At 41.1% G+C, this 26,608-nt stretch overlaps 1 protein-coding gene across 4 annotated transcripts in view; it reads left to right on the top strand.

The window, feature by feature from the left end:
• Nucleotides 1-10,236: 10,236 nt before the first annotated feature.
• Slc27a6 (solute carrier family 27 member 6) overlaps nt 10,237-26,608 on the top strand; it is a 45,531-nt gene continuing 29,159 nt past the window's right edge. The window contains exons 1-3 of one of the 4 annotated variants that reach the window (XM_087896050.1): nt 10,237-10,430; nt 10,793-11,417; nt 25,397-25,600. In XM_087896050.1, coding sequence (XP_087752176.1) covers nt 10,937-11,417; nt 25,397-25,600 — 685 coding nt within the window. In that variant the 5' untranslated portion in view covers nt 10,237-10,430; nt 10,793-10,936. Of the gene's footprint in view, nt 10,544-10,697; nt 11,418-25,396; nt 25,601-26,608 lie in introns of all 4 variants that reach the window. The other 3 variants (XM_087896049.1, XM_087896048.1, XM_087896047.1) reach the window with 3 other exon arrangements.

The raw sequence follows: 26,608 nt of genomic DNA, 5'->3' as shown, positions 1-26,608 counted from the left end.
AAGCACTGTCCCTCCACTAGCGTTTTTACTGTCGGTCATGACTTCACATTCTGCAAAAATTCAAGCTTCCCCTCACTGTGCCACAAGCAGAGTAACTTTTTGAAATGAAATCTGGAAGCTTTAAAAGTTACCCATGATGTTTAAATCATTTTTGTTGAAACTGCTTTTAACGTTGAGATTTTAACTTTAAGGAATTACAGATGCTCTTAATGTGACTTCCGATGGGGAATCTCACCCTAAAGGTCTTCAACTCTCTTGTCCCAGATAACTCACCGCCGACGACCTTACAAAATATAGTTCTTAAATAATAAGACTTAGCTGGGCGGTGGTGGTGCACACCTTTAATCCCAGCACTCGAGAGGCAGAGGCAGATGGATCTCTGTGAGTTCAAGACCAGCCTGGTGTGCAAGAACTAGTTCCAGGACTGGCTCCAAAACTACAAAAAAAAACCTTGTATTGGAAAAAACCAAAAAATAAAAATGAAAAAAAAAGACTTGAAAGTCCATAAATAAGCCTATAAAATGAAAATTTCATTACAAAATATTCTTATATTTGCAGAAAGAAACATTGAAATTATTAATTAAAAACATAGACAACTGTTAGGTGTCATAGGTTGAAAGAGTAAAATTAAATCCAAAATCTCTGAATCTCTCGTCTTATAGTATGCAAATTTTCAGACTAAATAACTTAAATATTTTAAATGTAATATATAGTTTAGGGTTTCTCAACATAACTTTAAAATGAACTGCCTGAGGACCCAACACTTCCACTCCTAGTCATATACCAGAAGGACTTCAAGACTTAAGAGATGTTTTCCTGTGCATTGCTGCTCTATTCACAATAGGTAGGAAATAATATCAATCTAGATGTCTACGGGTAAGATGTTGAACGGGTAAGGAAAATGTGGCACATATATAAAATGGAATATTACCCAACTATAAACAAGTTAAATCATTAATTTTGCAGGTAAATGGATGAAACTAAAAGAAAAGAAAAAAGACTATGCTGAGTGACATCACCCAGGTCCAGAAAGACAAGCGTTGCTGCTCTCTTTCATATAGAATCTTTTTGTGTGTGTGTTTAGCTTGAAGTATGTGTAGAATCCAGGAACCTAGAAGCACACTACTAGGGATGTATGAATTAAGGTATGTGAGACAGCGCAATGTACATAAAACGAAAATAGAAATGGTGGACCCTGGGAGAAGGAAGGTTCATAGTGGGGTGAGGGACCGGGAAAAGGATAATGGGAATAATCAAAAAATAAAAGATGTGTGAAAACGTCATATGGAAATGTACTACTGTGATCCCATTTAAGATCAAAGAGAGTGAACTATGCTCCTCCCAGAGTTATCAGTGAAAATCTCAGTGCCAAGGATAGGATGTCTCCCTGTGAATTCACAGAGGTTCCCCCAGACAATATTGGCTATGGCTATTGCTCCTGGTTGCCCACCATAGCTAGACAGTAAGAACTCTTTGTTGAAGACACCACTCACTCAGGGCACATGACATAAGGAACTCAATCATGAAATCAGCAAGAAACTCTCCAATTAGCTTTCATGATGCTGGAAAGTGATATGTGGAGTGCTATGGGGGAGAAAAGATTTCAGTGGTCTCTCTTAGCGCTGCACCTTGCACACCATAATAGCACCTCCTAGACAATATGTGCCCACTGCAATAGTGGCATGATGCTTATGAGGGTAACCAATCACTTTCTGATTGGTTCTGAGGCCTGTTCCACAGGAGGGATTTTTATGCCTGGTATTGTAAACCTGATCAAACGCCCATGCCTGAGGAGGTTCTGGGCCCCTAGGGAGAACCTACTGGTGTTGTTTAGCTAAGTGGTTATGTTTTCAAACTGCGTTCTAAGTACTTACGTTTATAAATTTAGATTTATGCTGCTTTCAACTTTGGTCAGAGAAGCTATTTTTCACAGTGGGTAGCAGTTCATGCAGAGATTTATCACTGGCTGATGTATTGAAAATAAATGACTCTGAGTGCTCAGGCATAAAAGGTTCATCCATATCAACCTTCTACCGCCCAAGATTTTGGAAACTTTGCAGAGAGCAGCAGACCCTGAAACATTGTAAGAGCTAGCTAGGAAGGATGACTAGGAAAAACTGACTTCTGGACACATATGGCAGTTAAGCCATTCAGCATTTCAGCCTGTATTGAGAAGAGGCATTGGGGGCTCCATCCCAAGCATGGGGTTCGTGACAGTTTATGACTGCTGACAGAGGGGAGTCACCTGTCATTGGGGTATGGCAGCAAGTAGGGTGTTCACGACTCAGAGGGTGGCCTCACATCCATGTACATGTGGACAGCACTAATTTGACTCATTGGATTATTATTTCTTTTTTCTTTTTTCTTTTTAAAAAAGAGGACATGAAATGGGAGAGAATCTCATTGGTGAGGAACCTTGGGGAAGCTTAAGGAAAGTAGTGGGGGGTGAATACGGTCAAGGGACAGTGCATGCATGTATGTGATTTTTTAAAAAATCAATAAAATATTATCTTTAAAATGCCATGCACAGTTTAAGACAAAAGCATATTTGTATTTTTCAATAATGAAGTTTCTGTTGCACATCGTTCCTTAACAGTTGGTTACTATAGAAAAGGAATTAAGCGTTTATCAAACATCTTTCTCAAAAATATTCAAAATGGTCATAAAGTCAACATGATTAAAATATCATCTAGCAATGCAGATGAATGAGAAAGTTAAGGGAATTCATTTAGGCAAGTATTGACTAATTGTTGATAAAATAATGGGGTGTCTGATAGAAGACTGGACATTGATGGAGAAGCAAAGGTCAGCTTGCTGGTGCTTGTGAAGCTGCACATCACAAAGACAAAAGCAAAATCAGGCATTACCACCTGAAAACATGAGGCAGTGTTGTCGTTGCCAATAGTGATTGCTAGCTGACTCACAGTGCCCAAATAGGCATAGCATCACCTATGAAGTTTTCTTATCAAAAGTTTTAATGCCAGTCCCATCAAGTTTCAAAAGACAGACGTTAAAAAAAGCAAGAAAAGCACTCTTCAAGATCTCTGATGCTCTATCAACCCATCTATCTATCTATCTATCTATCTATCTATCTATCTATCTATCTATCTATCTATTATCTATCTACCTACCTACCTACCTACCTACCTATTTTTCTGTGTCATAGAATCAGTTAGAAGCCTCAGTGAGAAGAGGGATTGCTTTCACCATACTTATATGAGCATTATCTGTGGAGTCATTCTCTTACTTGTTAAATTATGGAGGGGGCTTAGCCCACGTTGGGCAGTGTCATCCCTAAGCGCATGAGCCTGGACTATATAAGAAAAATCGCAGAGCCAGCCAGAGAAATTAAGCCAGTCAGCAGCGTTCCTCCATGCTCTCGCTTCAGTTCCTGCCTCGCGTGTCTGCCTTGGCTTCCCTGGATGATGGACTGTGAGCTAAATAAACCCCTCCCTCCTCAAGTTGCTTTGGATGAGTGCTTTATAACAGCAGCAAAGGGGAAAATTGGGGCAATTCTCTGTCTTTAATAAATTTATTTAATTTAAATTAGCAGAAAGCATTGCATTTCATTATCAATTTTTAAACAGAATGTTTTTGTTGCTTTTTCTTCCTTTCCCAATCCCTTGCATCCTTTCTTCCCTAGTAGCTTCCCTTTAACTTTTATGTTACATGTATCCTATTGCCTTTTCCTCAATACCTTTCCCCACCTCTTGTGAATGCCTTTATACTCCTACCGACTCATATTCATACATATGAAGACCGAAAGCTTAATGTGCATATAATAGGAACATGTAGTATTTGCCTTTTTGTGATGGAGTCACCTACTTTGATATAATACTTTTCAGGTCCACCCATTTTGGCAAATTTCATTATTTCGTTTTTATGTGGTTGAAAAATTCCCATTATCTATATATACTATGTTTTCATCACTCATTCATTTGCTGATGGGCAGCTGAGCTGAATCTATTTCTTTGCTCTTATGAAAAGAACTTCAATAAATATGAATGTGCAGGTGTCTCTGGTAGAATGTAGCTACAGCAGCCTTTGGATATATGCCCATTTGTGATGTAACTGGGTCATGTGGTAGCTCTACTTTTAATTTTTTGAGAACTATTCACATTTATTTCCATATGGCAGCACTAACCATATCCCACCAGCAGTAAATAAAGATTTTTGTTTTCATTTTTTATTCATCTTTGCGGACATTCAGTGTCATCTTTCTTGATGTTAACCAATATAATGTATGAGATGAACTATCAAAACAGTTCATCTTTGTGATGACTTTGAATGTTGAATACTTAAAAATCCCTATTGACAATTTGTATCTTTTCTTTTGAGGCCTTTCCCGTTCAGTTAATTGGCTCATTTGTTGATTGACAGACTTTTTAATGGCATTTGATTTTAGCAGTCATTTTTATCCTAGATACTCACCCTGCAACTGAGACAGCCAAAGTAATCCTAAGCAGAAAGAATAGTGACTGAGACATCACAAAACCTGACCTCAAATTATGCTATAGAGCCATAGTGGCAAAGGCAGCATTAAATTGAAATTAATGTAGACCAGTAAACAGAATATGAAGAAATAACACACCTAAGGTCATTCAGTTTTTGATAGGGACATATCAAAAACTATACTGAGAATAAAAACCAGCCTATTCAGCAAATGGTGCTGATAAAACTGGATATATTGACAAATACTGAAACTAGATTTGTGTTTCTGAAGCTACTTAATGAATTCCAAGTAGATCAAAGACTTTAACTTAAAAGCTGAAATGATGGAACTACAAGTAGAAAACATGAACATCAAGATATGTCTGGGCACAAACCATCTAAACAACATTCAAAAAGCACAGGGGATATCTATCAGAAATAACAAAGTGGACCAAATTAAATTAAAAAGTTTCTATATAGCAAAGGAAGTTATCAGATGATTCAATAATAGGAGAAAGTCTTAGCCTGTGTTCTTAAAAAATATAAACCTTGGGAAAAGGCAACAGAGGTTGTGACAGGGACTACAAAGTTAAATTTTTTTTTTTAAGCTTGGGTTGATTTCACAAGAAAACTAAACTATATTTTCAGAGATGTTACATGTGGTACAGAAGAAACAGTAATGAAACTCCCATGAGTTCTCAGTTAGTAATGAAACCTTACATAAATATCTTCTTCACAAAGTCGATTTTACCAATAATGAGAAAGAGAAGTGTTTCATAGAAGCATCTGAATCTAAGTAATACCATGAATAAAGCAAATGTAGAGAGAATCTTCTTAGGACTTTGATACGCATGAATTTCTAGGTTCCTTTTCAATTAGTGGTAAAATGATAGTTAAAGATTTAATTTGTTTGGGAGTTGCTCCCAGAACTATTATTATGGCATGGTTTAGTTAGTACTATAAATTTTTTTTTATATTTTAAGATGTGTTTGATGTGTCTCAGACATGTAGCAACAATAACAGGCCCCCAACTCTCTAACAGCGCTCCTTAACTTTAATGTTGTTTCATGAACCTTTGTGAGGGGGGAGTAGTATTCTGGGCAATAATTATTCATTAATGTAAATAAACATTGGATTACAGAATAAGTAAGTCTTCCACCAAAACCCAAGTTGGTGTCACAGTCTAAATGTAGGCGTTAAAAATTGTAAAACGCTACGGCTCCTGAGTGGAATTATAGAGTGGATGAGTTCCGCAGTCGGCATTTTCAACACTATTCTTCTCTCCTTTATAAAGTCACAATGAAAGAAGATAGACCGTGTCTCCTTGTTTCTGTGGAAGGGTAGGAGCTAAACTATCCATGAGCCCCTTCCTCTCAGTGGCAAACTGCTTCCTGTTCCTAAGACAGGAGACTTTCAACTTGCCTTTTGGGTGAGACCAATTAACCAACATAAATAGCCCTTCTTCCCCTGTCTTCCTCAACAACAGGCTTCCCTAGTGTTCTTGTCGTGTACACAACATGGGAGGCCTACAGGAAATGTGGCCACGGCTGAAACCTAGCTGTGAAAATTGGTCAGTCATCCATCATTAGAGACAAGAAAGAGGTGATCTGGGCAGAGCATTGTTGTGGCTCCAGTCCGTCATACTTCCTTCTCCGTGCATGATCCACAGAGACCCACTTCTGCAGGAATGTTTTCTGGAGGAGAAACTGAGAAGGCGCCATCCTTCATTTTTAGAGGCATACAACTCTTTAATATATGTGATGCCACTTCTCTCTTTTGCCCCAAGTCCTGGCAGGATTAAGTAGCCAGCCTCTGGATCCACAGCAAGTATCCATTGTGATGCTTTTCATCAATCTTGCATCCCCTGAAATCACCCTCAGGCTCTAGTTTCTCATCTCAACTTCCCAAAGTCCCAAGGCTGAATTACTCCTGCGTTACTGTATCAGAAAGCATGGGAGGAAAGTGGAGATTAGCGAGGCAGTGTCCTGGGGAAGTGCCGGTGCCCATCCCATGATGCTGTTTGTTCAGTTTGACATTCGTCATTTGCTACAGTTCATCCTCAGCAGAACTGAGTGTGCAGAAGGAACTGGAAAAAGGTTAGAGAGGAATGCCACGTCCGAAATAAGAAAGGGTTGAGAAGAGCATATGCAGACTAGGAAGACCCTTCTCTTCCTGTACTGATTTGTATTTAGTCATTTTTTTATTATTATTATTTTCAAATACCATTAGAGAAAATCATAACATTGATGTGTGTTCCAAGGGGAACCTGGGCAGTATTGCACTGTCCCTGATCAAAGGCACTCTCGGGACGGGTGTCTAAAGGAATTGCTTGCTCAGGTTTCTCTTTATTTTACTTAAGTCTTTGATCTTGTAGCCGTTGCTGTCTGCCAGCCATTGGACAAATAACTTGGTATTGTTACTTAAGTGACATTCATCTTTGGTAGCTGTCTTTGTAAATATTGAAAGTGTATACAAAACTTAGGGATGAGATAATTGATTCAGGTGCTGATAGAGAAATGCATAGGCCTCTTAAGAAGTGCTTCAAGATATTCACACAGTTCATCTTCTATGGGGAGAGTTCACATAGGAAGTTGGTGTAAGCCTGTAGAAGCTTTAATAACATAACCTTGAAGATCTTAATATGTTAGAGTTTAATAGATTAAGAGTCTAATGACGGGTTAGACTGCCTCACACTGATGGCTCTGTCCATTCTATATTCCCATTTATATTGACCATTGCTAAAAATTAGATGTTAGAAGATCAATAAGAAAAATTTAAAAAAATACATTTCCCCATGGAAAGAGACATTTACTCATATCAGTGAGCGAACCACCTGAGACACGGCCTGCTCTGTATTAACTTTGTGCCTCAAAGTGGTTTTCCAGGATGTTACTGAATCACTAAACCAAGAGGGCAAACAATGCCATTTCAGACACTCTCTTTAGGTCTAAAATGCTTACTGTTACCCGAAGAGATATCTCTGAATTGAAAAGATAAGAGCTTGTACTTCGAGTTATAAAGCATTCTATTCACCTTCGTGGGAGGATCTAGCAGTCTGTGACTCCGGGGACCGTTACTGTGGCGTCCAACAAACCAGGGCAAGAACAGCTTGTGTTTGGTTTTACCAAGGTTTTGTTATTATTTTGTTCTATTTTTTGTTTTTCCTTTTCTTTCTTTTCTTTTGTTCTTTCTTCTTTTTTCTTTCTTCCTTTCTTTCTTTCTTTCTCTCTCTTTCTTTCTTTCTTTCTATTTTTGTTCCTTAAAGAAACTGAAGTTAGCTAAGCCTGTTAATGGAGGGGGAAAAACGAGATAATGAGGCACTAATGATTATTTAAGCACACAATTAGCATTTAAAAGCAAAGAACCTGGCTGATGGTGTCTGCTAGCAACGAGTTTATGAGTAAGAGCTAGTGAGATGAGTCAAGTGCTTGCCCACCAGCATGAGGAAAAGGGTGTGGATCCCCTGCATTGATATGAAATATCAGGCTAGGTGGCACAAGGTTGTAGTCCCATTATTAGGGAACCAGATACTAGAGATCCACCTCCCCTGGGCTTATTGACCAGTCAATCTTGTTCATTTCACTAGGTTCAGTGAGAGCCCTCGTCTCAGCATCATCACCTTTACCATCATCATCATCAGAGTAATAATAAACAATAATATGGAGAATGATAAATGAAGATACCAAATATCAACCTCTGGCCCCCATAGCCAAGGTTACACACCAGTGTGTACATCTACTTGCAGTGTACATCCATGAACACATATACACACTTATAAACATGTTTTGTGCATGTAAATACATAAAAAGCCATTTAAAATACATAATTAAATGATCCTCTGTGTTTTATCTTTAGTAAAATTCTCTTTGCGTAAAAATATGTACTCTTTGAGGAAGGATGAATATGGGATCAGGGAAGAATATATTTCAAATAAGGGAGTCATTTTAGGGTTTACAGGAGACTTGATTATATATGGGATCCCAGGTCCAAGGAGAGATCCCCAGATTGTTCTCTGGACAGAGGAGAGGGTGCCTGAACCGGCCGTGGCCCATAACCATACTGATGTATATTTTGCTTATCACCATAGATCCTTCATCTGGCGAAGGACGGCGATACAGACGGAGACCCACATTGGAGCACCGGACTGAGCCCCCCAAGGTCCAAATGAGGAGCAGAAGGAGGAAGAACATGAAAAAGAAAATCAGGACTGCGAGGGATGCTATCACCCACTGATACAAGGGAACGGATCTAATGAGAGTTTACCAAGGCCAGTTGGACTGGGACTGAACGAGGACGTGATCTAACCAGATTCTCAGAATTTGGCCGGATTCTCTGAATGTGGCTGGCCCGAAGTCTTTCTGAAAAGCCATTGACTATGATACTGGGACTTGTTTCCTCTGCATATACTGGATTTTGGGGATCCAGTCTGTTTGGATACTCACCTCCCTGGACCTGGAGGGAGGGGGGAGGAACTTGAACTTCCCACAGGGCAGGAAACCCTGACTGCCCTAAGGGATGAAGAGGGAGGAGGAGAGGGAGTGGGGGGAGTGGGAGGGTGTTGGGAAGAGGGGCGGAAATGGAAACTTTTATAATTTAATAAAATTTACTCAAAAAAAATATGTACTCTTTTAATATAGTTCAATGTTTTCAACCTGTGGGTGGTAGCCCCGTTGGCAAACCTCTCTCTCTAAAAAGATTTGTACAATGACTCATAGCAGTAGCAAAAATATTGTTGTGAAATAACAGCAAAAATAATGTTATGGTTGGGGGTCACCACGACATGAGAAACTGTATTAAAGGGTCCCAGCATTGGGAAGACCGAGAACCACTGCCATAACTGCTTCCATTCCACGGCAAGCATACCTGAGAAATCCTCGGAGCTCTGACAATTGTTTAAACAACATAATTGAGAAAATTATACTGTTTTAAAATAGCTTATTGAAATTGTTCTTAGAGAATTCCATGTGCAGATTTCAAACGTTCTGATTGCTGCAACTCCCAGCTGCCTTCATGTTACCCATCCCTGTTACCCACTTCATCCCTACAAGCCCCCCTTCCAAAAATCCAGAATAGGCATCATTTCATACTTTTAAAAGTTACGGTGGTAACTTCAAATATTAAATCATTTTTTTTTGACATTGGCACACTAAGGATAGTGTTGCAACGGACAGGCCAACATTAACTTAACCATGGGCTTTAAAATTTGCCTCTTGTAAACAAAGACAACGGGAAACTTTCTTGAATGAGGTCAAGCATTCTACCTTTTCTCAGAAAATAATCATTTTGGGGCTCAACTTCTTCGTAAGTGTACACTCATCTCACGTTAACTTTTGCCAGGTTTTGCTTTGTTTATTGGGTGCTTTTACCTTAAACTCCATCAATAGTTTGCTAAATCTACTAACAACCCCCGCCTGGGGTGGCATTCTTTCACCTCACCAGGCTCTCCAGAGCTCCTCATCACCCCTGACCCAAGGCCAGTAGCTGGATCCTCCAGACACCCCCATACCGTGCTTTCCAGTATCTATGTTACTCTACATGAGACTGGGGGACATCCGGCCTGAGGTTCTTAAAGCATGATGTTGCCACCACACTCCTACGTGGAAGAGGCGGGTCATTTGCTCAGCAGGACCGCTGGCTGAGAGTCCAGGAAATCACTGCCATGCTGGCTGAGGGCTCGGGGAGGCAGGACACAGAGGGTGACTCTTCCAGTTCCAAGGACACTGGGAAGATCTTTAGCTTCTGTGGCCAGCAACTCCTTCCAGCAGACCAAACTTGTAGGGCGGGCGGGAGGGGTGGGAGAGCCTTGTCTTGGGCGGGGCTAGGGTGACTGGAGGAGAGTGACTCCGGCTGCAGCGTCTGTCTGGGGACTGCGAGGCGTGGCTGAGCCCCTGTGGGAGCACAGGCAGGAGCCCGGAACAAACCACTGCTTTTCTCTAGAATTCCAGCTCCAGTTCAGCCTCCAGATCCTGGCAATCAAAGGGGGGCATCTACCTGCGGAGGTACATACTAGCATAGCCTAGTTCTTGCAAGGACCAAGAGGTGCCAAAGACCTTCTCAGCTTGAAGCCCAGAGTTTCCTGCAACCAGCCCGCGCTTGCAGCAGTCGAGGATTGGTAACACTGGGCTGTGTGTGTGTGTGTGTGGGGGGGGGGGGGGGGTGGGAAGAAAGAGAGAAAGAGAGAGAGAGAGAGAGAGAGAGAGAGAGAGAGAGAGCGAGCGCTGTGTGTGCAGTCGCTTTTTTTTTTTTTTTTAAAAAAAAAAAAAAAGAAGACTCAGTGTTCTGCTCGACGGCGCTGCGGTGATCCAGTGTCCCAAGCCTTATCAGCAGCTTTCCTGTAGCCTTCGGGTGATTTCTTTTCCAGGATTCACACAGAAAGCCGAAGCCAGAACTGCAAGCTCCAACCCTGAGCTTTGAGGACAGGGATCTCCAGGGTAAAGGAGGTGAAGCCTTTGGAAAAGAAAGACACTAATAGGACCCATTGGGTTAGCTGGTGGCCAGGGCAGTCATGCTTCTGCCTTGGCTCACAGGGTTTGGGGCTGGTTTGCTCTTCCTGCACTTGGGGCAGAAACTTCTGTTCCCGTACTTCTGGGACGACTTGTGGTTCCTGCTGAAGGTGGTGCGCTATGGAATTCAGATGACGATATACAAAGTGAGAGGGGAGCTGGTCACCGTGCTGGATAAGTTCCTGAGCCACGCCAGGAGGCAACCCCAGAAAGCCTTCATCATTTATGAAGGAGACGTTTACACCTACGAGGACGTAGACAAGAGGAGCAACAGAGTCGCCCATGCCTTCCTGAACCACTCGTCGCTGAAAAGGGGGGATGTTGTGGCTCTGTTGATGAGCAACGAGCCTGACTTCATCCACGTGTGGTTTGGCCTGGCTAAGCTGGGCTGCGTGGTGGCCTTCCTCAACTCCAACATTCGCCTCAGTTCCCTCCTGCACTGCATCGGCACCTGTGAGCCCGCGGCTGTGGTGGTTGGCGGAGGTAGAGTATGGGCTGTGGTCTGCTGTGTACAAAGAGAACCCACCTGTTTCCCCGCCCCTTTTCTAAGTAACCATTTTTCATGTCTAATACTTTGAGGTGGGTGATAAGGTGTGTAAGTTATGCGTAGGCAAACGTTCTTCAATCCCATAGCCAGTGGCTTCCTCTCCCAGACCTCTTCAATCACGTACCTCATTGTAGGTTAGAAAATAGCAATACAATGGAAGAATTTGTTTGTGTGTGAAATCTCTGCTTCCTACCAATTTGGAAAGGGCAACTAGTACCTTCAGTCCCTGCAAGGACTCAAGAGGCGTGGGGTTGGGTCAGGTATTTTATCAGCCCTTGCAAAAGAAGTTTCATGAATAAGAAAGCTACCAATTAGTGATCTTATCAAGAATGAGGGCATTTGGATAACGGAAAATTTAAACATGAAATTCACAAATTCTTATCTTCACTCCTACATTTCCCTTGTACTCTGCAAGCTGGAGTTTGACAGAGCAAGACTAAGCTACCCTCTCAGCCAGGGGCAGAATCCTGGCAGACCATAGTCCTCTTCCTTGTTTGATCCAGCGCTGCTGTTTTCTCTCAGTTACCTTCTTCTTTCCCTGACGTGAGTTAAGATCCCTACGACTACGTACGTTCACACTGAGTGATGAAGGCAAATCTTTAGTCTAATGAGTAGTTAAAGAAGAAGCTGGGAAGAGGGTGGAGTAGCTCCATCCACTGAAATAGGAAGCAGGTTGCTTATTTGGTGTCACCTAAAGAAGGGCTTAGACAACTTCTTCTTTCACAGGGCTAAGAAGTCATAAAGGTGTCCAAAGCAAAGATCTTGGGAAAAAATACTTAAGTATTTTAGATTAATTGATGCATACTGGTTTTCATATAGAATTCCAGAATCCCGTAAGGGTGTGGAACATCATCTAATTTCTGCTTCATTGGTGACTAAAAACGTAGACGCTTCCAGTTCTCTTTTCTCCCGTACACATGACAAGAATAACTTAGACTGGGGACAGAAAGGGCTGGCCCTCAACACTGTCACTCTTCCTCTTTCTCTCGTCCTTCCAGCTTATCTTGTGGCCCAACCAAGTCAGAAGATGTTTATCTTCAAGGACTGGGTTCAGCTCATTTAGGGCCATAGAGGGTGGAGAAGCCAAAATGTGTTCCTTGGGTTCTGTCTGGTGGTTTTCTCAGTCTTGTCTTCCACTTCACTTTGTAAAGAGGCGTGTCTGTGTACTGAGTTTCCAGTGACCTAGAGTGACAAGCAGAACCCACGAAGAATGTTGACAGCATTGGTAAAACAGTGTTTATCAATGACTACAGGCTATGAATGCAGCAGAAAAATAAGCAAGGTTTATTGTCTGTGGACATAATCTGACATTTTATCCCATGGCTTCCATCGCTGCATATCATGTAGCATATTTCAACTCCCAATTATGCTAGAAAGCATTGTCTCCCTTCACAAGAGCAAACTAAGAGGGCCCCAGCGCCCCTGAAAAGATCTTTGTGGCTATGATGCTGAGGGCAATCTGAAAAGCTTCCCAGAGCAAATTGCTAAGGAGTCTCCCCCAGGGGCATAGTGCTGGGTCCTTCTCAAGTTGTTTTACAAACTTGGCTGTAGCATGAGGAGTTGCTTAATTATGTTCAATTAGTGTTACAGTTTATTTGTTCTAGCTTTGACTTTGCTCTCCCATAACTAATTGCAGTGTTTCCTTGTTTTTCTGTTTGAATGCCAACATCCCAGCATCCCCCACTTCCTATTTAGGACATGAAAGCTATGGAGACTGGGAACATTGCTAAGTCCAGTAAAGTACCATCCAGACATAAATGCCTAAATTTAATCCACAGAACCCAAGTTAGAAAAAAAAAAAGCTACATGTGGTAATCTCAGAGCTGAGAGGAAGATGAAGGTGGGTCCCTAGTGCTCCTGACTGTTTACCCTAGCTTACTAGCTGAGCTCCAGGCCAATGAGAGACTCCACTTCAAAATTAGTAAGGTGTAGCTCAGTGGAGAAATACATAAGACTGACCTCTGACCTCCACAGAAGACCATACATATGTACTTTCACAGATATTTGTACACAAAACACCACACATACTTGCAATTCACGCACATATGTGCATTCACACACATAGATGCACACATATGCATCCACACACATGCACACATATACACACAATATACATTCACACACATATATATGCATTCATACACACATATGCATTCTCACACACATAAACATACACACACACACGCAGACAACTACTTTGTCTTACTGGATGGAGTTTTAAGTCAATTCTATTGAGCAGGGTTTTCCAGCACAGTAGTTAACTGGAGAAATTAAACTTAAATCATATTAATCATTTATTTTAACATATCTCAAAACACAAACTACATGAATTTTAAGGTTGTAATAGTCATATTTTAATTAACAAATAGGTTGTTTGTTTAAGAACAGCCTAGATCTTAGTAAATTGTGTGCATGTAAAGTTCTTATCCTGGAATACTGTATCCTTGGTATTTTAGGCTGCATTGGTGAACACCATACTCATAACGATTAGGTTTATAAACTGCAGAATCTGTAGATTCCGACCAGCTATGCCTAGGGGAGATCCTTATGGTCCTAGGAGAGTGTACAGATGTGGAGAGCGGAGTGGTTTACACAGAGCAGCCAGGCAGACCTAGCTCATGGAGAGTTAGCCGCTTTGCAGCTGCTGGAATCTCTGTGAGTGTCAGTCTATTAAGCTGTGAGATGGTGATAATGCCATATACTTCACAGCGCACCTCTGAGGATGGAATGATTTGGCTTTTGTGAAGTGGCCAAGGGTCTGCTAGGTAGTAGCTCAATACTTAGTGACTGAAAGAATTTTTGCTGTGTTCATGAAGACATCCTACACCCGCAGGAATAGCACCCAGTTGGCTTGAAATGGTGTTTTAGAAAAATCGCACCTCTCTATATATCTAGTTATATCCGGATTATTGGGGTGTATGACAGTATGTGTGCAAATTTGTATATGCACATGTGTGCGAGTGTACATGCGTATGTGTGCACGTGGAGGCCACAGGACAACTTTCAAGGTCGTTCTTCACCTGTCATTCATTTTCCTTCGGAGACAGCGTATCTCTCATTGGCTGGAAATCATCAAATAGACTAGCTTGGCCAGCCACTAGACACCAGGTTTCTGCTTGTGTCTCTGTCTACCTGTGCTGGTATCAGAAATGTGCACTGTAATAATTTATTTGAAGGTGGATGCTTGAGGATAAAACTTAGACTCTGTGCTTCTAAGGTAAGCTCTTGACTAGCTCCAGAGATCTTTCTGGAATCCCAGAAGTAATCTACAATTTTAAACAAGCTTTATGGATCAGGTAAGATAAAGTCCTTGGAGATAGGTACAATTTCTGCCTTGACTTACTTATCTGGTAACCATATTCATGAGGAAGTCAGAGAAAAAATATCAATTAAACCACCATCAAGCATTATTCTTATTATTATCATAACAATGATGTCAACTGTTACCATTTCTCAAAGCCTGTAGGTATAGTTGAGGAGGTCCACGAGCACATGAAGATAGCAAGTTTATTGGGGAACACTCACAATAAGAAGGCCGTTGCATTCCTCTTCTGCTCTGTGGGTGCTGGGGGCTGCGAACCTAACTCTGACCACCAACCAAGGGAGAGATAAAAAGGGAGAGCCCGCTTCCTGGCTCCCTGTCTGTGCTTATATTGCCTCAGACCACGCTCTAATGATCTGCTATCTGAAAGGTTATTGGCTGAATGAATCCCCTCAACAAAGTCAACTCCTGTAAAGCCTGTCCCCAGGTGCTCTGAGAGGCAGATGCAGTGGTGTTAGGCAAAAAAATCAGGTAGCTTAGGTTGAGTAACTCATTTTAGTAGATTGCAGAACCATGATTCAAAACCTAACTTCCGATGTAGGATACTGACCTAATCACCATCTGGTTGTATAAGCACTGCAGTATAGTTATGAAAAAGTATGTGTTCTGGTTATGTTATAAGAAAACATTGCAAGATGGCAATGTCAACACATTAGGCTTTTAATAGACACTAATTAGAAAACTGTATATGATACTAGTCCTTCCAACAAAGCCTGAAGACTCACACGTACTTGCCAAACAGTCTCTTATCTGTGTTACAGTCTAGGGGTCTGGATCAGGTTCATGTTCTCTGACAGTCAAAGAATTAAAATTAAAAGTCAGGACAAATCTCAGACAGGAAGGTGACAGCCTAGACACTCTCCACACAGCTGACAGAATCTGTGGGTAAAGAAAATTTTTATTAGGGAAGAGGAAATACTGCTCCTAACAGAGAAGAAGTGCTCTGGGTAGACCTTGTGTCCACACGCTTACTGGAGAGTGTGCATTTTACTTTCTTAATGCACCATATATTAAATCACTAAAAACAGATAGCTTTAAAAAAAAAGTCTCATGTTATCCCAATCTCCTCTCCTTTAAGTGTGAAAGCACTTTGTGTATGAACTCATTTTAAAGGACTTCAGATTTCTCTTCAGGAGAAGGAACTGCTCGTGTTGGCAGTAAACACACTAACCTGTCCAGCCTGGCCCTGCTATTATGAGAAGTTGCCCTTAGACCGTGCAGAGTAAATGTTGAGGTTAGCAACAGAGCCTTTGCAATCTGGCAAATGCTATTTAATCATAAAAGCAACTGTTTCTTAATGCTCAACAGGAAGAGAGAAAAAAATAAAGTCCTTCTAAATTTTATTGACTGCTATATATACGGCAATACAGAAAGCAAAGGCTCCTGGGAACTTTATTACCTATCTTGTGTCCTGTGCTTCTTAATGCTCAACAGGAAGAGAGAAAAAAAATAAAGTCCTTCTAAATTTTATTGACTGTTATATGTACAGAGGCACAGAAAGCAAAGGCTCCTGGGAACTTTATTACCTACCTTGTGTCCTGTGATAGCCTCACACGGGATCCATGTCCATTTTCAGGATATTGTTTATTTTTTTCTTGTATTTATTAGAATGGTTGTATCATGTTTCCCCCATCTTAGATTTAGTAGGGTCTAGAAAGTTACCTTGTTACAGAAGAAAATAATTGATTTTATTCATTTAAAAGTAAGAGTGTAGCCAGGCAGTCATGTACACACCTTTCCTTCCAGCACTGAGGAGGCAGGCGGATCTCAGTGAGTTGGAATCTGGCCTGGTCTACAGAGCATGCTGAGTCCCAGGACAACCAGGGCTACACGGAGAAACCCTGTCTTGAAAAACAAACAAACAAACATATAAACAAAAGGTAGAGTGTAATTAAAAAATAAGAACAGCAACAAAAGCGACCTAGATAGAGAATCAATGAAACAGAATGGCTCAGACATATCACCTCTCTCGATGAAAAAGGCGAAATTACTTACCACAAGTCAAGAGAGGACTGCTGATTCTGAGAATAGTTATAATGCATAGAAATGTAGAATAGATGCTTATCAGGGGTGGGGGTGGAGATTTTGAGGTTCAGTGTGCCCGGATTAAAACAAGCCCAGTAGCTTGGGCAAGCTATTTTACCTTTTTCCCCTTGTTTTCAGATCCCTTGTGGTTCATTTTCAAGAAAGGAATAGCGCACAGTTCCTAAGTGTGCTGTGATTTGTAATAAGCAGTGTTCATAAAGTGCACATAAACAGTGTGCATAAGAGATAATACTGCGTGATAATAGTGAGCATAAATACGCAGAAATAGCACACACTTCCCAAGCGTCTGCGATTTGTAATAAACAGTGTTGACAAAAGTAGCTGCTGGAGCACTATTTATTCAGGACTGTGTTTCTGCACCTAACATGAAGCACTGGTACCATTATGTCTGAATAGTCCTTTATCACACTGCTTGCTTAAGCATCATTTCTTAAAAGCCAGAGCCTAGCCATGCCCTATAACAAGGTTATTGAGCTGTCCTACCCCGGAGAGTGTTGGCTACAAATATGTGATAAAATAGATACTTTCACCCTGACTTCTTTGTGAACATTGTTCTGCACTATAGAGAGATCAGGTTGCCTATTTGCAGTTGATTTTCATATTAGGTTCATTAATGTTTTTGGTGCTGGAAATCAAACCAAGGATCCTACAAATATCAGACAAGCATGCTACCATGGACCTATACCTTGAGTCATAAAAATTTAAAGGTAAGTGACCAATCTATTGAGAGCTATAATCAATTGACTCCTTTCCCACATATTTGATGCTACAGGTCTGTTAAATGTAGAGCAGAATGATATAGAGTTATTGAAACAAGATATAAGGCACAATTCTCATGGCATGTTAGAGGGACATGTGAAATTTTTGTTATTGATTTTGTAGTCTCAGAAAAGTGACTAAGAGGTGCAATGATGTTGTAAGAAGAATCCTTTTGTACCAAGGGTCCTGAGTGCTCACACACAGGATCATCACTTACTCATTATTACACTTGAGATTCCACCTAATGACCTGCCTGAAATTTTTTCATGTTTTTTTTCAAAGAACCACTTGGAAAAAACAAACAAATAAACAAACAAACAAACCAACCAACAAACCCAAATGCATTGAGTCTCCTTCTGCAATACAGACTTATTAAACAAGATAGGAAGCCTAGCTAACTCATGTTCTCACACACTTTACTACCAAGATCTGTACTTACTGTAGTCCCACAAATGCAGATCCTAACTCCTTTAACTAGAAATCTAGCCACAACGTGTGGTTCTAGCCTGGCAGGTGTGGTAAGCAGCAGACAGAGAAGGGCGTTGAAGTATCTGCGGCTCTGCAGAGGTCAAAGGGTTGGCACATTGCTATGAGGAGTAAATCTTAATGAGTTGAGTTTCATTAATGTATTGAAACAGCATTATTTAACAGCCTTAGCTGCTTTTCCAAAGGACCCAGGTTTGATTTCCGGCACACACATGGGGCTCGCACTTTTGTCTATAGCTCTAATTCCAGCGGATCTGAAAAGATGCCTTTTGGCCTCCGAAGGCACCAAGGGTGCACATGGTGCGAAGACAGGCATACAGGCAGAATACCCACACAAATGAAGCACCTGTAATTGAACAGTTTATTTTAAGTCATATCAATATTCTGAATTTTCTTTCAAAATGAAGGAACCCTTTTTTTATTCTTTTTCCTCCAACGGAAGACCTTTTCATGTTGTTCAAATGGATAGTGATAAGTAACTAGTGATTCTTTATCGAGTTTTTTGTTTGTTTGTTTTGGTTTTTGAGACAGGGTTTCTCTGTAGCTTTGGCGCCTGTCCTGGAGCTAGCTCTTGAAGACCAGGCTGGCCTCGGACTCACAGTGATCCGCTTGCCTCTGCCTTCCTAGTGCTGGGATTAAAGGCATACGCCACCACTGCCCAACCCTTCAGATATATTTTCTATTTCAGGCCTGGGGGTGGTGAATTCCATGTGTGTGTGAGCGTCCTCAGAGGCCAGAAAGAGGGTGTCAGACCTCTTGGAGCTGGGCATGCCATGTGGGTACTGGGTACTGAATTCTAGGCCTCTGGAGGAACAGGAAATGCTCTTACAACAGAAGCATCCTTCAGTCCCTCTTTGTTCTCGCACTGATGTGTCAACCTTTCATTACAGTACCCATGATTGTTTTCCACCACTGCTGAAAGGACTGTACCTGAGTTTCCCTCCTCAGCTAAATCAGCTGAATTTTAAGGCTATGAAATCGTGTTTCCTTTGACTTTTGCTCACTTCCTTCATTCTTGTGAACAGTACCATTCATTATAAACCCTCAGTCTTCCCTAGACTCTGCAGTTTCGGTAAAGATTCAGGCCACAGTCATATTGGAGCTTCCCGCTTGCATCCCAACTCATTAATAAGTTATAGAAGTTCAGCCGTTGGTTTATACTTAGACGGTTGATCTGAAATCATGATAACTACAATAAGTAGTTGAAAGAATTGTTAAGGTCAAAGAGTCATTTAAACAAAGTCTAGAGCTGTTGTTTTGAAAGACTAGATTCTCTGTGCTCTCTTTCTGTTTATGTCTCATCTTTCCTTCCTTCCAGCCAGTTTTCAGTTCTTGCCAAAACAGCCTGCACACAGCAGGATACCACATACCTGCATACACTCACCAGAACTGAGAACCAGAATACCACATACCTGCATACACTCACCAGAACTGAGAACCAGAATACCACATACCTGCATACACTCACCAGAACTGAGCATTCTCCTTGGATTTCCATATTTTGTTTAATTTATATTTATGGTAGAAGTAAAGATTAATAGGACATTTTAAGACCTAACCCCTAGCTCCCTGGCAATGTAATGCTTCATTATTTATGTGTTTGCTTTCAGTTTCTTACAGGTTCTATTTATGACTTATCTAGTGCCGTTTGACTCACTTATTAGTATTAATTAATTTTATTGAAAAAAGAATTTTTCATACAGTATGTTTTAATCATGGTTTTCCCCAGCCCCTCAGATCCTTCTGGCCTCCCTACTCACCCATCTTTATGTTTTTTGTTTTCCCTCGAACAACAACAACAACAGAGAAACAAAACCAAAACCAAGAAATACACACGCACACACACACACACACACACACACACACACACACATGCACACACACAGGCCCTACACACAAAAATGAAAACCAAACCAAACTAGCAAAGGACAAAAAAAAACAACAAAGTAACATTAAAAAGTCTACAAAATATTTATTATTAAGTTTGTTTATGCTGACCAGTGACTCCTGGCCTTGGGCCTGCCCTAAAGAGTGGTTGACACACCCAATGAGGCTCCATTGGAAAAAACTGACCTTCCCTTTACCAGCAGACAGCAACTGAAGATAGCTTTCCGGTTAAACATTGGATCCTATGTCTACCTAAAGTCTTAGTGCTGGGACCCCTTCTGACCCGAACCTGTGCAGGGCCAGTAGCCATCACAGTAGCCGTAAGTTCATATGTGCATCGGTCCTGTTGGGCGTGGAAGACACTTTTTGCTTGGAGTCTCCCATCACCTCTGGCTGTTACAATCTTTTCACCTGCTCCCCTCTGTGCCACTATTGCACCAGTATATCTTACAGCCAGGTCACTGTTGCTGGTCACACGGTTTGTAGCTGGGTGACATTAGTGTACCTTTCTTCACTTCTAGTACCATGAATGTTAGTCACTAGGACTGAAACATTTTAGGAAGCTTCTACAGTAGTAGGTTTCCATATAATATTTTAAATGGCCTTTAGTGTTCGTTGTCCCTTCCCATATTCCTTTGTTTACCCTGTACCCCCATCCCCTTTCTTATTTAATCTTCCTATTCTAGGTTCTGCTTGTCTCTCCATTATGCTTATTTTATTTCCTCTTCCTTGGGAGATCCTTTTCCTCCCCTCTGGTTCCATATTAGGAACCTAATCTCTATGGTTATTTGGATTAAAGCATACATTTTGAAAGCTAACATATATGAACGTTTAAAATCTAACATATACATAAAAGAGAAAACACAGAGTATTTGTCATTTGGGGCCTAGGTTACTTCACTCAGAATACTTTTGCCCTAGTTCCAGCCTTTTAAGTGAAAATTTCAGTAACCAGTTTTCCTAACAGCTGAATAGTATTCCATTCTGCAAACACACCATGTTTTCAGTATCCATTCATCAGTTGATGGACATCTAAGCTGTTTCTGATTTTTGGTTATTAGGAAAAGTCAGCAATGAGCTTGGTTAAGCTAATGCCTCTGTAATAGGACACAGAGTTCTTCCGGGATGTGCCCGAACATGGTATAGCTGGGTATTGAGGCAGATATATTTCCAGATTCTGGAGGAACTATGACATGGATTTCCCCAGTGGCTGTACAAGTTTGCACTCTCACTAGCAATAAATGAGTGTTCCCCTTATCCAACATCCTCATCAGTATGAGCTGCCATTTGTTTTATTAATCTTGGCCATTTGTTTTATTGATCTTGATCTTGGATTAAGATGAAATCTCAAAGGAGTTTTAATTTGCATTTCCCAGATGGCTAAAGATGTTGAACAATTCATTAAGTGTTTCTTTGCCTGTTGATTTTTATTTTTTAAGAACTCTCTGTGCCGGGTGGTTGTGACACACACCTTTAATTCCAGCACTCAGTAGACAAAGGTCAGTGGATCTCTATGAGTTTGAGGCCAGCCTAGTCTACAGACTGAGAGAGAGTGAGTGCCAGGACGAACTCCAAAGCTACACAGAGAGACCCTGTCTTGAAAAACAAAACAAAAAACAAAATAAAACAAACAAACAAACAAAAACTCAGCTTACTTCTATGCCCCATTTTTAACTGGGTTATTTATTTCTTGAAAAACTTGGTCAAGTTTTTATTTTAGCTCTTTATATGGTCTAGATACTAACTTCCTATCAGATGTATAATTGATAACAACCTTTTCCCATTCTGTAGACTTCTGCTTTGATGGAAAGATGTTGTCCTTTGTCATAAAGAAATTTTTTAGTTTTATGAGGTCATATTTATTAATTGTTAGTGACTGTGGTATTGAGATCCTGTGCTGCCAGTATCCTGCTCAGAAAGTTCTTTCTGTGCCAATAAGTTCAAGCTTACTTCTTACTTTCTTTTCTATCAGACTTTGGGTATCTGTTGCTCAATTTAGAGCTGATTATTTTTTCTGGGGGGGGGTGATAGAGATGGAACAATTTTCATTCTTCTACATGCCAATCATCCAGTTTGAACAGCACCCCTTGTGGATAATCCTGTTTTTTTCTCCAGTGTATTTTTGGCTTCTATGCTAAAAATCAGGTGTCCATAAGTGTGTAGATTTATCTCTGGGTCTTCAGCTTGATTCAGTTGATTATTGTGTCTATTTTTATGCCAATACTATCCTGTTTTTATTAATATAGCTCTGTCATACAATTTGAAGTCTGGAATGGTGATACCTCCAGGAGTTCCTTTATTATTCAGGATATATTAGCTCTCCTGAGTCTTTTGTGTTTCCATACAAAGTTGAAGACTGTTTTCTCAATATCTGTGAAAATTATAATGGAATTTTATTTATTAGTGTTTATTAATTTTATATATTAATGTTGGGGATTACATTGAATCTGTATGTTGCTTTTGGTAGGATGACCATTTTGACTATATTAATTCTATGGGTATATGAACATAGGCAATCTTTCCATCTTCTGGGGTCTTCTTCAATGTTTTTAATTTTTTCTTATTCAAGTCTTTTATTTGCCTGATTAGAGTTATCACAGGATATTACTTTTTATTTATTTATTGTTTGATTGAGGCTATTGTGATCTTAGGCAAGTGTGTTGGCTGCAGGCTCCTGGTAGAGGATAAATTTGTTGGTTAGTAGTTGACACAAAGGGATAAATATGGGCTAAGAGAAAAGGATGGGAGGGTTTGTTGGAAAGAGCTAAGGGGACCCTGGGTCTGCAGGAACTCCAAGAAATGCAGGTAAGGTAGGAGGAAAGGCTACTCGAGGCAGGCGCGGCAGGACTCAAAGAAAGCCTAGAGAGACAGGTATGAAATCTGACTCTTTCCTGTTGCTGCTTCTTTATGACTAATCTGAACTATAGAAACCAAATCAGAAGTCTTTCCAAATATGCTACAGGACTGGACAGTGATTGACAGGCAGCTCCTCTGAGCAATCGGGTAGCCATTCATGCTTCACAGCCTCATTCATGAGAATATGTGACAAAGTACTATAAATTCAGATTCAAAACAATATATAGTTTCGATAATGTTTCCAGTTTAATTTTAAGAATTAAATAACACACAGTTGCTTTTTATGTGCAGGCCAAATTTCATACATTCTAGAGCATTCTGGCCAGGGTCTACTGTACACTAAAAAGTATTATTAGTTTTTAGTAAATAATCACCATTTTTTAAAAGTATGTCTATTTGTGTGTATCTTTGTGGGGGTATTCGCACTTGAGCACAGGTGTCCAAAGATGCCAGAAGAGCATCTGGCCACAGGAGCTGGATTCCAGGCCATTGTGAGTGCCTGATGTAGGTGCTGGACCCTGAATTCAGGTCCTTTGCAAGAGCAATGCACATTCTTAACCTCTGAGCTGCAACTATTCGGTCCAAGTCACTGGTATCTTTTATGATGCAAACGTGGTTTGAGAATTGGTTTCATTTCCTTTTGATTACCAGTCACACTGGGCATCATGTTCAGAACTTGGTTTATTAGCCCCCTAGAGACGCTATGATAAATATCCTGCACTGGGAGTTTAAAATAGAGAAGTGTTTCTGGCCTAGTTCTGAAGGCTGCTAACGCCAAGGAGGCTTCAGGGTCATGCTCACAGGAAAGTGTAAGCAAGACTTTTTGCCTTTACTTTGGCTCTGGGGGCTACCAGTGGTCCTTGGCCAGTGGGTGTCATTGTGTAGCTGCACCTATAATGTTAGTGTTGACGTCCAGTTAACATAAGCAATACAGCAATCAGGAAGTCCCTCACGCCTGGAAAACAGAAACATCCTGGAAATACGGGAAAAAGCTAACAACTATAGCAAATGTAAAACTTGTACCCTATTCTTAGAGACCCATGTTAAACAAAGGCAAAATTCCAGCAAAAAGAATGTGACATACACAGCTCTTTCTCTATTCTGGAAAAAAGAGTTTTCAGGAAGGGTGGATTGTGTTTCTTTTCTATACTGTTGAGTGCTGGGTATCTTAATATCTAAGGCTTCCTCCTGAGGGGCTCACCACTGCCTTATCTCCTTTCTCCCCCACCAGTGACCTTCTTTACAGTATGGCATTTTATCCTACATTCGTGGCCAAATGAGAGTTTCAAATAATTTAGTCTACCCTCACCTCAGCCGTTGCCTTTGTGTATTATTACTCCTGGAAACACGGAGTTTCCTGACCCCTGACTGTTGTTCTTCCAGCCCTCAACACTCAGACCCTTGAACTAACTGCGCTCCTCAGCTTTTCAGTTGTGAATACTCAAGCTCTCGACACCAATTGCTCCTTTTTTTTTCCTGCCTCACTTTGGTTCTGTCCTTGGTCTTGAGGTCCAGCTGCTGCTGAAGGCTCTGCTGTCACTGCGCTCTCAGCTGGCCCTGTCACATCTTTTCCTGCATAGCAGATGTTTCTGGAAGGCAGTCTTTTCTTCCCCCCCTCTGCTTCAGGGGTTTGTAACTTTACTTATGTTGCCTAGAGAACAGGTCTCTCTCTGAATTCATTAACCTTTGGCTTCAAAATGGCCTGGAAACCACAATGATCTTAGGACTCCAGAGTAGCCAAGGGATTTCCTCAAGTGTGTTTCATGAAGGAGGAGCAATTTAACACCCAGGTGTTCTGGAATAATTAAAACCAAGTTGTATTTAGAAGAAAATGTCTACTGTAGTATCCTAAATTTAAATGTGAAGAGGCTCTAGGAAGTAGCTTTATTTAAAAATTGGGAAACTATAACAATTGTAGTAATGGAATCCATTAGATTATTTAAGGTAGCTGTAAAGAGATAGACGGCAGGAAGAAAGAGAAACTTGGTCTGACCTCAGGTGACGGGGCAAATGTGTGGATGACCAAGATGTCTACAGAAGAAGATGGATCTGGTCTCTTACAGCTGCAGAAACTATTACCACACCATAGCCCCTCTCTTCAGGGCCGGCTGAGCCTGGCCTGGAAGCTGGGAAGTGTAGTCTTTTAGCAGGAAGGTGTCAAAACCACCAACATTTAATGTGAATCCACCTTGTGTTGTTCAATCAGATGTGACAAAATTGTCCCTTCAGTTATTCCTGTTGAAAGAGAGACACAGAGCCCTGTTGAAACAGAGAAACGGACCTTGGAAAGGTGGCTCATGCTCACAGTTCCTGGACTTTGCAAACTGAGATGGGAAATTGCAAATTCAAGGACAAACTTGGGGCATTTGGGGTGACAAAGTTTCCCAAACCAACTATAAGTCCCAAATAACCTTGCTGCCCTTCAATCAGGCAGAGAAGATACTTTATTTCCATCTTATCTCTGTCCCAACATGTGAAAGAAACCCAACATGAAATTTGAGATTCCAGGTTTGTTTGTTTCTTTTTTAACCTATTTCTAACCGCTTGCTTTGCTTTTCAGATTTGCTTGGAAGCATAGAAGAAATCCTTCCCAGCCTCCCCAAGCACATTCGTGTCTGGGGTATGAAGGATTCTGTTCCACGAGGTGTAGTTTCTCTTACAGCAAAGATGAGCCTGGCCTCTGATGAGCCAGTGCCCACAAGCCATCACGTCGCCTCAAGCCTCAAGTCTACCTGCCTCTATATTTTTACCTCTGGAACAACAGGTATGCTCGCTCTCTCTCGCTCTCTCTCTCTCTCTCTCTCTCTCTCTCTCTTTCTCTGTGTGTGTGTGTCTGTCTGTCTGTCTGTCTGTGTATGTGTCTGTCGGTGTATGTGTGTGTGTGTATGTGTGTGTGCATCTGTATTACCAATTCTGAATCTGCACAGACATGTACATACAAATAATTAAAAATCATAAAATCTTAGGTCTGTTGTATAAGATCTCAAACTCAGGACTGATATCTAACTGAGGTGTCTATTTACATACTAGAGTGGACCTGGTCACCAGGTTCTCCCAGCATCTCTCAGTACCTGTTACAGAGTAACACCGCCCCTTTTCCTTCCCCCAGTTTCCACATAGAACCTAGCCATTTTGGCTAGGTCTCTTGGTCCTTGGCTCCTCTCTTGCCTCTCTCTCTTCTGTCTTCCTCCTTTGTTTCCCCACCCCCTTTCTCCTCTCATGGCCTGGTCCAGTCTGAACTCTTCCAGATGCCTCTGCCTACACTCTCCCTCATAGCTACAATAAACCTCCCCCTTCTGCCACTAATCTAGGAGTGTGGTTTTTTTTTTTCATTCATGATCCCAGCACTTGGGAGGCAGAGGCAGGCAGTACTCTATATTATGAGTTCAAGGCCAGCTCAGTCTACAGAATGAGTTCTAGGCCAAAGAGTGAAACATAGAGAGACAGTGAGAGCCTGTCTCAAAAACAATAATATATTTTCCAGTCATTTGTAACAAATTAATATCTGAGAAATCATGCCTGAAAGACCTATGGTTCTCAGGTCTAGAAGCTTTCGAATGCAGGGGGTGGGAGGGAGTTAGTTGCTTTGGCTTTAAAAGGTGGCTTGTTTCGATTTTGGCAGATGCCTGTGCTCATTGGCCTTAATCTCGTTTGAGATTTCCTTAGGGTGTGAAGTCGAAGGGTGCTGGCATTTCTGAGGAGGTCAACCCAGTCCCAGAGCTTAGCCAATTCCTTTCACACTATTGTTGCTCTTTTTCTGGACCTCAGACTC

The sequence above is a fragment of the Myodes glareolus genome, chromosome 13 (genome assembly GCF_982192425.1).
Source record: "Myodes glareolus chromosome 13, mMyoGla1.1, whole genome shotgun sequence".
Lineage (NCBI taxonomy): Eukaryota > Metazoa > Chordata > Mammalia > Rodentia > Cricetidae > Myodes > Myodes glareolus.
This window is presented reverse-complemented; position numbering and strand designations above follow the sequence as displayed.